Genomic DNA, 15,670 nt, shown 5'->3' on the forward strand with positions numbered 1-15,670 from the left:
ATTTTGAAAACATTGATATAGAAAGTCCACCAAAAAATAAGTAACTTTTCATTTTACAAAGAATTACAATTGCTGAAGCTGTCATACTTGAAGGGGAATGTCATCGAAAATGATAACCCTAGTACCTGCAGATGAGGATATACAATGGCAACTGGTTCATTACTTTTAAACATGTCTGTATAAGTCTCACACGGCGGAATGTCCTGTAGGCGCTAGGAGAATGCGCCAACGGCAATCATAGATGGCAATGCATTCCGGCCAGAGTCTGCAGAAAGAATGAACATGTTCATTCTTTCTGCGGACATCAAAATCATGTGCACAACACAGCAGAATCCCGTTTATTTCAAAGAGATTCGGCTGCTGCGGAATCTCTGTGCAGAATTCCAATGTGGAATTCCGCACGGAAGTTCTGAGGTGTGAACATAGCCTTACACCTGATTTTGGTAAGCTGGGTTGCCACGGTGTTGACAACAGAGAAGGAAAACATTATATATACACATATACATAAGTCTAAACTCCACAGGTGATGTGGTGTGACCATATATCTTCATGAGCAGTCGTCATAACGGAAAACTACACTGTTCTCAATGGATGTGGAGTCCGGTTATATATGACGTTTAATAGATGAGTTTGCAGAAAAAGGGATTTTATCATATGTGGGACAAGATTCGAGGAACTACAAGATAAGGCTTTGAATAAACTACTCTTATTTAAGAAAAGGTATGATTTTACAGTTTGTCCTGTGGTACAAAATCTCAGCTTACGCTACTTTCAGAACTAACTTTGTAGAGAACTGAAGTTAGAATAACATACAAAAGAGCTTTAAAACAGGTCTTAAACATATTTTTAAAGCATACTCACCTGCCCTGATCTCCCACCACTTCAGATACCGTTGGACCCTGAACCCCAATGCTTCTTTATGCTTTCTGTGATGTGGCAACCGTGTGGGGGCTGACCACTCATCCATTCACTGCCAGAGTAGTGTCCCGCCTCAGCCAATGAATGGTTGAGTGGATTTTCTGCATGGCTGCCACATGAATGGAAATAGGAAGAAGATGAGACCACAAAGTACCCGGAGCCGCAACAGCTGCAGGGGATCAGGGCAGGGGACTATGCTATATATTTTTTATTTGGTAGCACCAGGGGCACGATCTATGAATATTTCTGTCTCCGGGAAACCTTTAAAAAAAAACTTGTATGGAGTTCACTGTCCATCCTGACCCACATTTCCTGCCTAGGAATCCATTAGCATGAGCAGATTTCAGTCGTCACTTTCCCTTATTTGAAAATTGGTCTGTATGTTAATGTATGGATAACAGTTGCCTTTCGATGATTTCATAAGCTTGTTTAACAGAAGGAAAACATGACTGCGTTATTTCAGAACAGCACCATTCTTGTTCCTGGGCTATGGTTGGTGCTCTATAGTCCCAATTACTTGAAGGGGGCTAAGGTAAAATATCAGACACAGCCCATGAGCGGGTATGATGTGGTTTCTAAAAGTCTGCAGTCATGTTTCCTTATACAATCATTTTAATCCTGCTTAATGCACAACAAATACTCAGAACAGTTGCAACTTATTCAGCTTTTCCGATCATAAGTTAGACTGTGTGATCTGGTTAGACGTTTCGATGCAGCATTTGCCCAAACCATCATGGTCTCCTCTATAAATAATATTTGGATAATAAAATTGCTCTAATTATAAACATTAAAAAATAAATAAAAATAAAAACATTTTTGTGAGAAATTTGTACATTTTGTAAGTTTATATTTTTTTTATCAGTTTAAAATGTCTGACGTTTTCATCCATGTCTTAACATCAGACAAGTATATGACTTAATTTAATATCACACTGCAGTGTTTCCCCTGCAAGGCTACTATCTGTGTCATCTCACATTATGAGTTTCCAGAGACAAGTAAAGTGTCATCTAGAATGATCAACAGTGAGATGACTAATAAAATAAAGATGCTGTGGCCTGGGAGAATTTTGTGTTTGTGTCATTCTTTTGGGTTTTTCTTATGTCCATAAGATATCTGGGCAGGCAAGGAATAGCAATATTATTGCTTGTAAGGCCTAAACGGGGCAGAAGAGTAATAAAGCAGAGAAGATTCGGGGTTCCCTCGCAGCATACGGTAATTATATTCCGAAAAAGAGAATGACACAAAAGTCCCTAAGAGGGATTTACAATCCTGGTCCTAAAATATATAAAATCACAGAAAGGTAACTGAAACAGAGCAACATTTAACAGAACCCCATTGTTTGTGGGGTGTGAAATGCTGAACCCATAGTGATTGGCTAAGCACATCAGCATATTCAATGTGGAAAGAGGTCGGTATTAAAGAGTTAATCAATATTAATATACTCTGGGCATAATTGTGATTGCATATAACCATGTGAACATGATAAAGCAAATTGTTTATAGGAAAAACCATTAGTAATTCTTATATAACAGAAATTCATTGTACTAGTCATTAGTCTTCACCGGTTATCTTATAGTTTTTTATGCAAGTACTTAGGTAGTATTTGTAGCATTCAATTTCCTGTTCTTTTCTCCATCCAATATGTTGTATTGTATATTTGATTACATTTTCAATTATAACCGAGAATTATTGTATTGTAAAACAATTAAGATTTGTGCAATTTTTTAACTATGTCTCCTCAGTCATTGCAAATGAATATAAGGCAGGTCATAGACTGAATGATCATTGTTAATGATCCAAAGGATTTATTCGCTCATAATATTTATATCTGTAGTATTAAAGCTTAAAGTAAATGTGAGGCCAGGCAAAGGCTTATATGTCTTACAAATATGGTAGGAAATATTGGCTTGTGTGTAGTCACTTTCTTATTCCCAAAATAAATCTGACGGCTCAAAACATTGGGATGAAATCTTTAGCGTATGTTCAGTGTAAATCCTGTGACTAAACGCTATCTATTCACATGTAATACAACTGTGAGCCACGTAGTCCATGGAAGTCCACCAAATTGGTTATTTCACATTTGTTTAAAACATAACAATAATGTTAGTATAATATTTTGTAACAATATTTCCATAATCTATGACTAAAATGTATTTTTCGTTACTATATCTTATAGTTTATTTTGTTAAAAATATAAAAGATATGATGAACACATTCTATTAATACAGCTAAAAACCATTACATATTATCAACCTTCTTACAGTAGCACTTAAGAGGCTTTAGCAAGCTGAGATATGGGGAAAAGGTTTCTTTATGACTATTTTAGATTGTCCTTTTAGCCACCAAATATATTAATTAATACATTAGAAACCTTGTCATATTTCTCACATTTCAACAATCAGAATTTCCCTTAAAGGAGTATTCCAGGGATAGAAAAACAGAGCAAATTTCTTTTTTCTAAAAACCCTGTCCTTAGTTTGAATCTAATATTACTACTTGGCTACATTCACCTGAATGGAACTGAGCTGCAATACCACACACAACCTGAGGACAGATGTGGTGCTGTTTTTAGAAAATAATAACCCGGATAACTCTTTAATAATTATCAGTCCCTAAAGTCTATCTAGTGTAAAACTGTAAATGAAGGAAGAAGGGGTGATGGTGGCAGGTTCAGTATCTTACCGTCAGTATGCGTGTGGGATTGATCACTATGAGAGGTAGGTGCAAGAAGGTGATATCTGATTGGACAAAGAACCTTTGACATCATATTAGGGAAAAAAAAACTCTGACATCACACCAGAAAGAACCCATTGCTCTGCATACATCAGGAACAAAATAATAGAATTTACTGATGCAAGCTAAAGGAAGGAAGAAAAATATATAGGTTAGACACAACGTTTAGAGCTGTAGCACACATAATATACAACTGCAGGTACCCAAGTATATAAAATATTTACATCAACTCTGTAGCACCATTGGTAGGGCACTGTAGAATACTTTAATACTTTTTGAGCTTAAAACACCCAGTCTAAGGTTAAAAAATACTCCAACAATATTCTACAACATTGTTTTTCAGAATTGGTACCATCAGAGATTAGAGAAAACTTTGAAAGGAGAGATTTAGCGATAATCTATATTGTAATAGGTGGGAGAGAAGGACGTATTTTTAGCCCTATAGGACGCTCCGGCATATAAGACGCACCCAATTTTAAATTAGGAAAATCTAGAATACAATGTAAAGTATAGGTCACAGTGATCTTCAACCAGCAGACCTCCAGATGTTGCAAAACTACAACTCCGGGCATGCCCGGACAGCCGCTGGCTGTCCGGGCATGCCAGGAGTTGTAGTTTTGCAACATCTGGAGGTCCGCAGGTTGAAGACCACTGGTATAGGAGGTAATACTCACGCGTCCCCACCACTTCGGACCCGTCACCGCTCGTCACCGCTGCCCTGGATGTCGCCCTCCATCGCTGTCACCGCGTCCCCGAGGTGTCCCCGTTGCTCCGGAACTTCTCTGCTGCCGGGTATCCTCGCTCTCCGTCGCCGCCATCACATCGCTACTCACGCCGCTTTTATTGGATGACGGGGCGGCGTGCGCCACGATTTGATGATGACGAAGGAGAGCGCCGGCCATGCAGGGGATCCCGGCACAGAGCAGACACCGAGGAGGCAGGTAAGCCCCTCCCGGTGCAGCCGGGTTAGTGTCACTCTCGCTTCAGACACGGCGGTCAGCTTTGATCGCCGCGTCTGAAGGGTTAATACAGGGCATCACCGCGATCCGTGATGTCCTGTATTAGCCGCGGGTTGATGGCCGCCGGGACCGCCGTGATAGGTGTGTATTCGCTGTATAAGACACACCAACTTCCCCCCCCCCCCCCCCCCAGTGTTGGGGAAGAAAAAGTGCGTCTGATACGGCGAAAAATATGGTCGTTTTTGTACTGAGCTCTGGTGCTCATGAAAAAGGGATAGCAGGGAAGTGTTTAGGGTTTTTTTCTATTTAAAAGTATCTTTTTATCTCTTATGATTAGTACAGTAAAATATTTTTGCAGTCATAGCCCATCTGGACTTGTACTATTTTATTACTTTTTGTAGGTTTCAGAATGTATTTCTTTTGCTACATTTAGTGGGTTAAGAATGAGTGTTTTGACAACTTGTGGACATCTTGGCTGGTTCTAGATTATTCTTCTTCCTGCAGCCAGCAGTGAGATGTGAATGACTTTTCCTGATGTGAGAGAAGGTGCATTTCTTCTGGGGCATCAGCAGGTAGAGATGTCTTTTTGAAGGTTATTAACTTGATGATTGCACAACTGGTCTACTTGACCCACAGCGGTGAGCCCTGTCCATAAAATAACATGTCTCTTTTGTATGCCTTTTCAGCAATGTGCACCTAGAGGTCACCCTAATAAATACAGGGTCAGTACGTGCCACATCAATGTAAATTCAGTGTGGAAAAACCAATGTCTTATTGTATCCGAATTTCAGGGAATGAGTGACAGCACTGTGAAGATGCTTAGAAATTGGTCTAGTGACATTACAGACAGCAGATAGTGTTTTAGACCACTTGAGGAAGATCCCTTTAATAGACATTTATTTTGTTTATTCGTTCTTAAATATTGTTGTTTAAATATAATGAATAAAATAACCCTAAAATTGAAAATATATAACATCTACATTCTTTTATTGAATGTTTTGAGTATAAATTGTAAAATAAATCTTCAATATCAATATAAACAATGTTTGTAAATAAAGGAACGTGTCATAGTTTATAGTAAAACGTGTTACAGAGCATTTCAGGGCATGTTTTAGGGGCTTGTGATTGGTGCACTTTACATCAGCGGTTAACATTTTGGTTTTAAACATTTTTGTGTTTTTATTTTTAAACAAATACCAGTCGTGAGCTAATGTAAGCAACACATAAGAATTAAATAAGACCATGCGCAATCTCACGTTATCCTTTGTTAACTATGCTGCCAGGCAATGCAGTATTGAAGGTTAGATGAGCTAGACTGCAGCTTGGCATTGAGATACATAGCCTCTAACCTCAAGGTCACTGGTTCAGATCTGCCTCTCCGCAAGAGTGACTGAAAATCATTAGCATTTTAAAGCTGTTTGGTGACCCTTAAGAGAGGGGTTGGCCTTCTAAGTCCTATTCCCAGTTCACCACATCTCAAAACCATCATCACAATTGGAAGCTTTAGAGGCTCTGGGATTAATGAACATTAAAAACTGAAGTACCTTCATACCTTTTAGAAATAGTCTCTCTAGAGAGAGACTGCTGGACTAGATTGCAGGCTTCAACGTTAACAATTTCTTCTGCCGGATTCCAGAGCAGTAACAGCTTTACTGTGTGTTGGTCTTTTTTTTTTTTTTTTTTTTTTTTTACACTAAACCATAATTTCCAAACCTGACGGTAGAGGAAGCGGCCTGCAAAACATTCCTTTGTGTGTTAAAATTTATGCAACTCATGTCACATGAGTCATTTTGATGGTTTTCTCAACTCAAATTTTTTTTTTTTTTAGTACTTGGTTATTAAATAATATACACTGCTCCAAAAAATAACACAAAAATAAACACTAAGATAACACATCCTAGATCTGAATTAATGAATCGTCTGAAATACTTTTGTTTTTACATAGTTGAATGTGCTGACAACAAAATCATACACAAATTATCAATGGAAATAAAATGTATCAACCCATGGAGGTCTGGATATGCAGTCACACTCAAAATCAAAGTGGAAACCAGACTACAGACTCATCCAACTTTGATGTAATGTCTTTAAAACAAGTCAAAATTAGGCTCAGTAGTGTGTGTGACCTCCACGTGCCCGTATGACCTTCCTACAATGCCTGGGCATGCTCCTGATGAGGTGGCGGATGGTCTCTTGAGGGATGTCCCCCCAGACATGGATTAAAGCATCCACATAGTGGATGGAGCGAGACATGATGTCCCAGATATGCTCAATCGGATTCAAGTCTGGGGAATGGGCGGGCCAGTCCATAGTACCAATGCCTTCCTCTTGCAGGAACTGCTGACACACTCCAGCCACATGATGTGTAGCATTGACTTGCATTAGGAGGAACTCAGGGCCAACCGCACCAGCATATGGTCTCAAAAGGGGTCTGAACATCTCATTTCGGTGCCTAATGGCAGTCAGGCTACCTCTGGCAAGCACATGGAGGGCTGTGTGGCCCCCAAAGAAATGCCACCCCACACCATTACTGACCCACTGCCAAACTGGTCATGCTGGAGGATGCTGCAGGCAGCAGAATGTTCTTCACGGCGTTTCCTGAATTTGCCTATCTTGGTGTTCTCTGGCAAATGCCAAACGTCCTTGATGGTGTTGGACTGTAAGCACAACCCCCACCTGTGGACGTTGGGCCCTCATACCACCCTCATGGAGTCTGTTTCTGACCATTTGAGTGGACACATGCACATTTCTGGCCTGCTGGAGGTCATTTTGCAGGGCTCTGGCAGTGGTGCTCCTGCTCCTTCTTGCACAAAGGCGGAGGTAGTGGTCCTGCTGCTGGGTTGTTGCCCTCCTACGGCCTCCTCCACGTCTCCTGATGTACTGGCCTGTCTCCTGGTAGCGCCTCTGTGCTCTGGGGACTAAGCTGACAGACACAGGAAACCTTTTTGCTCGCATTGATGCTCGCATTGATGTGCCATTCTGGATGAGCTGCACTACATGAGCCACTTGTGTGGGTTGTAGACTCCGTCTCATGCTACCACTAGAGTGAAAGCACCGCCAGCATTCAAAAGTGATCAAAACATAAGCCAGGAAACATAGGAACTGAGAAGTGGTCTGTGGTCACCACCTGCAGAACCACTTCTTTATTGGGGTGTCTTTCTAATTGCCTATAATTTCCACCTATTGTCTGTTCCATTTGCACAACAGCATGTGAAATTGATTGTCAATCAGTGTTGCTTCCTGAGTGGACAGTGTGATTTCACAGAAGTGTGATTGACTTGGAGTTACATTGTGTTTTTTAAGTGTTCCCTTTATTTTTTTGAGCAGTGTACAGTATTTAATTTTCATCACTTATATGTTGCCAACATATTTAGCAGCAGTCATGTCAGTCCTTGTCACCCATAGATTTTACAGTATAATCCCAGACATGCACACTAGGGCCGATTTCATTTGAAACCAGTTAATCTACCAGCGTGACTCAAAAAATAAACATGCAGTCACAGGTAGAACATGCAAACTCCTTGCAGAGATTGCTTTTGGCTAGATTAGAATACAAGACACCAGTGGTGCCAGGAAACTATGCCAACCATTAAGTCCCTTGCTGCCCACTTGCATCTTTGTGGTAACCAGTCATATTCTAGCCTTTGTCTCTCAGAAATAGTCCCAGTAACATATTAACAGAAGAATACCCAATGGCCCAGAATTGTCAAGCACTGAACACAGTAGGGAACCAGGAACCTTAAGGGAATCCCGGCACTCAATAATTGTTTTTTAAATGCTTTTTACTTCGTTTTCACTGCATATACAGCGTACACATTTTCTTGTGCTGCCTATGAAAATAAAACGACATCAATTATATTACTGGGGCGGTTTTCCACCATGCCACATAATACATAAGAAAAACCTTTGCGACCTAAATAGTGACTCTTAACTTTTGGCCCTTCATGTGTCATATAAAATTTTAACTTTTCAATAAACCCTAAAATATGTTAAGTATTTGTTGCTGATAACCAGCAGTCATCGATGCACTAAACTGAACAGGGCACTTCATATTGTACAGTATGTTATAGTTCAAAATAAGGTTTCCATTGTCTTACATTACAATATTAGATTTACTAAAATGTAAGATAATGTGCTAGTATTTATTGACTTATTTTGGCTTTTTGTATTTTGTATACTTTTATTAGCTCTAGTATAAGAAATCAAATGGATTTAAGAATGTTATATATTGGACCAACTCAATGTTGTAATCTGTCATACGCCTTATACTTATATATATTTTTTTATCCAGTAAATAGTAATTTGCTGGGCAAATAAATAAAATAACACTTAAAGTGTTAATTAAAAATGCTTTTTGGCCTTTTCTTTTATCAGTTGTCATGCCAGGGCCGGCTCTGCCTATAGGCAAAATAGGCAGCCGCCTAGAGCGCTATCTTGATGGGGGCGACTCTCTGCCTGCCACAAGAAAGTTAGACAACCAGCATCCGAACCACTCGCTCAGCCAGCAGTATGAGGAGGAGGTTTGTTACAGTGTGTCACCCCAGTAATAAGCTAATTACATAAGGAGGGGGCTTGTTACAGTGTGTCACCCCCAGTAGTAAGGAGATTACATTAGGAGGTTGTTTGTTACAGTGTGTCACCCCCAGTAGTATGGAGATTACATGAGGAGGAGGTTTGTTACAGTGTGTCATCCCAGTAGTAAGCTAATTACATGAGGAGGAGGTTTGTAACAGTGTGTCACCCCAGTAGTAAGGAGGTTACATGAGGAGGAGGTTTGTTACAGTGTCACTCCACTATTAAGGAGAATACATGAGGAGGTTGTTTGTTACAGTGTGTCACCCCAATAGTAAGGAGATTATATGAGGAGGAGGTTTGTTACATTGTGTCACCCAAGTAGTAAGCTCATTACATGAGGAGGGGGCTTGTTACAGTATGTCTCCCCAGTAGTAAGGTGGGGCGTGTCAAAGGGCTGGCCAACAGGCGGAGTCAAGGGGGCGGCAAAATTAGCTTTTGCCTAGGGTGGCGAAAAACCTTGCACCAGCCCTGTGTCATGTATCTGAGTTCACTCCCCGACCAATGACAACAACGAGCAGAAAGAGATGCCTACAGCAATGCTGTTCTCTCTATTTTCTGTATCTATGAGAACTGAATAGCTCCATAGACCTACATAATGAGTCCATCCAGGTCAGGTGACAGAGTCAGGAAAGAACACGCTAAGAGTGCACTTCTCCCAGCTTGTTTCTGTCGATCTCTATGACATAAATACCTACTAAATCCCACAGTAATCCAAACAGGACCCTAAGCAAAAGATATATAAACACACAAAGGGGATCCGTATAAAGATCCAATATTTTATTGAACACATATAAGGAATCATTACAATATATTTAATAACACAAAAAAGGCCATAACTGTAATCCACAGAAACAACTCTGGTGTGCAACATAGATACGAAGTGGGGGCTCTAATAGTACCATGTAAGGATGCATACAGCAGCCAAAATATGTAAACATAGATCTTATACAAAGTGCTTAGTAAACATGCTGCCAAGTAACAAAAGGGAGAGAGACCCATAAGGCAATGCCTAAGCATCCACATGTAACATCAGAAATACAAATAACGACTATCAAATTACCAAGTGGTTTGAAACTGAGTAAGAGCCACCCTATGTTTCGCACAATTAAAGGGGTATTCCAGGAATTTTTCTTTATTTGACTATGCTACAGGGGCTGTAAAGTTAGTGTAGTTCATAATGTAGTGTCTGTACCTGTGTGTGATGGTTTTTTCACAATTCTTCTGTGATTTTCACCCCAATATTTATTTTTAACTGCATACAAAATTACTGTTGTCTCAGATTTTTCCCAGGTTGCAATGCGGCCGAGACATAACTCACTAGTCAGCTGATGACAGGGAGCCTGTCTGCTTCAATGGGTGGAGGGATCAATCTGCAACTAATGCAACAGCTGTAGGCACCCTGATTGAAAACCACAGGTCTTTTGAATGGATGCAGCTCATTTATGTTTCAATGGGTGGGGTGGCTGATGTGTGGGAGGGAGGAAAATGGAATTATGGAATTTGTAGGCAAAAAAGAAAACTCAAACAGGAAATACCAGTTCACAAAAGGCTAGCTACAGTGTTATGGTAATCTCACAACATAGCCATTTAGCCCCAAGACAAGCGCAGATCCTTCCTAAGCATGTCCATTACTATCTGCCAGGTATGTACTAAAATCACCTTATGGTGGATAACCCCTTTAAGGCTACATATTTTTGGCTGCTGTATGCATCCTTATATGGTACTATTAGACCCCCTACTTCTAATCTCTGTTGCACAAAATAGTTGTTTCTGTGGATTACAGTTATGGCATTTTATGTTTATTTTTTTTATGTATTGTAATGATTTGTTAAATGTGTTCAATAAAATGTTGGATCTTTATACGGATCTCTATAACATATGACTATCCCCATTTAACTGGGTTATCTCATGGACTCCTTTACAGACCCACTATATTGATGTCTTAAAAGTATGTCTCCTAATCAGAACCCCTCTCTAAGAGCAAGAACATAGCGCCCCTAAATGTCAGCAGCTCCTTCTCTGGCAGACCTGGCACATCAGTTCTTTCGGATGGCCGCCCCAAAGTGTCTGGTTGACTGCAGCGTCCCCTGGGGGGTTTCAGAAGCCGGACCTGCAGCAGTCCACATGAAGAAGATTGTCAAGATAAGACAACCTCTTTAAACTGGACAGATATTACACCAATACATAAATCTTAAAACAATCCATTGTCTGATCTGCTTATTTCGTATTGACTAGGAGAACAACTTTATGGGATAGATTTTTACAAATCATTACTCCATCACGGACATGTATAACAGATGGAGCGGTGTTATAAACGAGGTATTAATATTTTTTTACGGTCTACTTTGCCAGCCCACTTTTATTTTTGAACCCTCCGATTGTGTCGTCTTGTGTGTTTTTGGCCTCATTTCTTCCATCTCCATCTCACTCGGCTGCAAAAAATGTCTTCATTGTTGCTCTCCCAGATTGTGATACTGTCACAAAACTGTTGCTAGGCAACAAATGTGGTTACCAGGATTGAGCGAATAGCTGAAGGGAAAGAGAAGTGTTGCACCATTGTAGAGTAACCATAGCAATGACCTACTATTACAGAATAAAGAACTAACATTAACAGTGTTATAGTATAAAACATATGCAATGATTCACAGTGGTGCCAGTCTGAGAGGGGATGTGTGACGACGTTCTCGCCCGCAGCCTGGAGTCTGTGCACACTGTCAGCACTAATGCATGGGCCATTTATGATGGACATTTTAAGCCGAGTGGAGGTTGAATTCTTAATGGGACCTGCCATAGTGTTCTATTGTAAACCCTTAGGGAAGGTTTGGCACAGGGAGCCCTCGCTGCTAAGTGTATAAGTTGTATAACGGCCGCGCTTACATCACGGGCTGTCGTGGAGAATACTCAGACGCTGTGCTGCTTGCAGATGACTGAAGGACTCAGACACATGCTTTGCAGACCTATGACCTATCTCCCTCTTTGAATAAATTTGCTGTAACTGATGAAGCAGGTGGCGTGATTCTGTCTCCGCATTAAGCCCGACCGCGCACTTTCTTCATTTATTGTCTAACTTCTTTCTATTTCTGCATATTACATCATAGACTTTACCTCCAGCACCTAAGAGGTAGATGACACAGTGACGCCTGAGACACTGCTCAATCTTCTCACCATAGAACTTGAATTGTAAGAATCTATAGGTTTTCCTTAGAGCAGAAGGGGGATGAATGGTTGTGAGCAGCTGAGGCTGTGACACACACCACTCGTCCTTGCATAGGTCCTGCTGGTGAGTGCTGTTCACGAGCCAGATGCTATCCAGAGAGTGTGCGGATACACACAGCCCCAGCCACTCCTTATGGTGTGTGATTTACAATGCATCAGAAAAATGATACAATAAAGAGGAGGCACATTTATTGTCCTGGAACTCCACCCTGCTGAACGCTGTCGCTCTGTCTCTGTTATCAATTATCTACCACCTACATAGCTAGCTAGCTATCTATCTATCTATGTCATAGCTATCTATCTATGTCATAGATATCTATCTATGTCATATCTATCTATCTATCTATGTCATAGCTATCTATCTATGTCATAGCTATCTATCTATCTTTCTATCTATGTCATATCTATCTATCTATCTATGTCATAGCTATCTATCTATGTCATAGCTATCTATCTATCTTTCTATCTATGTCATAGCTATCTATCTATCTGTCATAGCTATCTATCTATCTTTCTATCTGTCATATCTATCTATCTATGTCATAGCTATCTATCTATGTCATAGCTATCTATCTATCTATCTATCTATGTCATAGCTATCTATCTATATCATTATCTATCTATCATCTATCTATGTCATAGCTATCTATCTATCTATGTCATAGCTATCTGTCTGTATCTATCTATCTATGTCATAGCTATCTATCTGTATCCATCTATCTATCTATCTGTATCTTTCTATCTATGTCATAGCTATGTATCTGTATCTATCTATCTATGTCATAGCTATCTATCTGTATCTATCTTTGTCATAACTATCTATCTATGTCATAACTATCTATCTGTATCTATCTATGTCATGTCATAGCTATCTATTTGTATCTATCTGTATCTCTCTATCATCTATCTATATCATCTATCTATCTGTATCTTTCTATCTATGCCATAGCTATCTATCTGTATCTATCTGTATCTATCTATGTCATAGCTATCTATCTGTATCTATCTATGTCATAGCTATCTATCTGTATCTATCTATGTCATAGCTATCTATCTGTATCCATCTATCTATCTATCTGTATCTTTCTATCTATGTCATAGCTATGTATCTGTATCTATCTATCTATGTCATAGCTATCTATCTGTATCTATCTTTGTCATAACTATCTATCTATGTCATAACTATCTATCTGTATCTATCTATGTCATGTCATAGCTATCTATTTGTATCTATCTGTATCTCTCTATCATCTATCTATATCATCTATCTATCTGTATCTTTCTATCTATGCCATAGCTATCTATCTGTATCTATCTGTATCTATCTATGTCATAGCTATCTATCTGTATCTATCTATGTCATAGCTATCTATCTGTATCTATCTATGTCATAGCTATCTATCTGTATCTATCTATGTCATAGCTATCTATCTGTATCTATCTATGTCATAGCTATCTATCTGTATCTATCTATGTCATAGCTATCTATCTGTATCTATCTATGTCATAGCTATCTATCTGTATCTATCAATGTCATAGCTATCTGTATCTATCAATGTCATAGCTATCTATCTATCTATGTCATAGCTATATCTATCTATCTATGTCATAGCTATATCTATCTATCTATGTCATAGCTATCTGTATCTATCTATCTATGTCATAGCTATCTATCTGCATCGATCTATCTGTATCTATCTATCTGTATCTATCTATCTATCTATCTGTATCTATCTATCTGTCTAAAATCCAAATAGAAGCAGCACATCCAAAAGAGAAAAATTGCATGCATGCTTAGGACTGTGGTTATCAGGTCCAACACAATAGTAAATGGATAAATGTAGAACACCAAGCAGATGAAATTAAAATAGTGGTTTATTCTAATATGTAAATACAAGGTTTCAGTAGTCTCCTACTTGAAATAGATAGTGGAAGGCTTCTAAAACGCTGTCTTACATCATGGAATAAACCACCATTGTTTATTTCTTCCACTTGATGTACTGCATGTATCCATTAAATATCTATCTATCTGTCTCATATCTATATGTCTATTTATCTTTCTTACATCTTTATCTCATATCTATCTTCTTTCTATCTATCTATATATCTAACTATTTATATTGCACTGATCTGTGTGTCACACAGTAATTGTAGCCATGTATCTCTCACTTCATAAATATATATAGCACTGATGAGTTGTGAGATTGTATTAAAACTTTTATTATCTTAATTATTTATTAATGATTATTAAAACCTTTATTATCTGTTTGAAACATAGTAACATGAAAAATGTAGAAAAAACATATAGAACAATATGTGCATATAATTAGGCGGCCAATACTAGTGCTGATATAAAGTGCATATTACGGCAAAGGCATTATTAAAGGGGTACTCCGCTTCTAGACATCTTATCCCCTTTCCAAAGGGACCTTCGCGGTCTCGGCTGCAGCACCCCGCTGTCATTACTGCACAGAGCAAACTCGCTCTGTGCGTAATGATGGGCAATACAGGGGCCGGGGCATCGTGACATCATGGCTCCGCCCCCTCATGATTTCACTGCCCGCCCCTTTAATGCAAGTCTATGGGAGGGGGCGTGACTGACACCACGCACCCTCCCATAGACTTGTATTGAGGGGGCGGGCTGTGACATCACAAGGGGGCGGCACCCTGATGTCACGATGCTCCAGCCCCTGTATCACCTGTCATTACGCACAGAGCAAGTTTGGTCAGTGCAGTGATGACAGCGGGGTGCTGCAGCTGAGACCACGGGGGTCCCTAACGGCGGGACCCGAGCGATCAAACATCTTATAAGATGACTAGGGGTTCATGTTTAGGCTGAGCATACATTTAAACCCCTGTATGAAAAAGCACTCCGGCTTATGTTGTAATTGACACAGGTAGGTATTGTTCACCCAGTCTTTTCATATCCACATAGATGGTCACTGTTTATGGAAGCATCCTGGGAATTATTTCCTAAGGCATAGTACACATTTGTATTCTCCTGTACCATGTGTGCATCATATATATGTATAAGATCCTGCACCTTAGCTTGCCTCAATGTCCACATCAACTGACCTCAGTGCACATATTGCGGTTTGCCGATCAGCTCAATTCCGTATGCAGTGCCATTCATTCTTATAGACATAGCGTGCAGTGACTATAATGAAAAACCTGATATGTGCAGTATTCCTTGCCATCAGTTCTTTTAAAATACGGATTCAACATACAGATTCAACGCGTTTCCATCTGTAAATTTCGTCAGGAATCAA

The 15,670-nt window shown here is 39.6% G+C and overlaps 2 protein-coding genes and 1 long non-coding RNA gene across 10 annotated transcripts in view; 1 reads left to right on the forward strand and 2 right to left on the reverse strand.

The window, feature by feature from the left end:
- The window catches only part of FAM172A (family with sequence similarity 172 member A), a 525,562-nt gene that overhangs the window by 502,839 nt on the left and 7,053 nt on the right, over nt 1-15,670 (forward strand). The window contains exon 11 of one of the 7 annotated variants that reach the window (XM_056538226.1): nt 5,297-5,588. The exons of the other annotated variants lie outside the window; for them this stretch is intronic. Within the exon in view, the coding sequence (XP_056394201.1) occupies nt 5,297-5,310 (14 nt within the window). The 3' untranslated portion in view covers nt 5,311-5,588. Of the gene's footprint in view, nt 1-5,296; nt 5,589-15,670 lie in introns of those variants that run through there. 7 annotated transcript variants of the gene reach the window in all.
- LOC130290507 (translation initiation factor IF-2-like) overlaps nt 1-15,670 on the reverse strand; it is a 163,764-nt gene that overhangs the window by 131,985 nt on the left and 16,109 nt on the right. The window lies entirely within an intron of this gene.
- LOC130290511 (uncharacterized) overlaps nt 1-15,670 on the reverse strand; it is a 56,573-nt gene that overhangs the window by 1,858 nt on the left and 39,045 nt on the right. For both annotated transcript variants that reach the window (XR_008847618.1, XR_008847619.1), the window contains exon 3: nt 3,601-3,776. This is a non-coding gene — a long non-coding RNA (uncharacterized LOC130290511). The remainder of the gene's footprint in view (nt 1-3,600; nt 3,777-15,670) is intronic.

Source organism: Hyla sarda, chromosome 1 (assembly GCF_029499605.1).
Source record: "Hyla sarda isolate aHylSar1 chromosome 1, aHylSar1.hap1, whole genome shotgun sequence".
NCBI lineage: Eukaryota > Metazoa > Chordata > Amphibia > Anura > Hylidae > Hyla > Hyla sarda.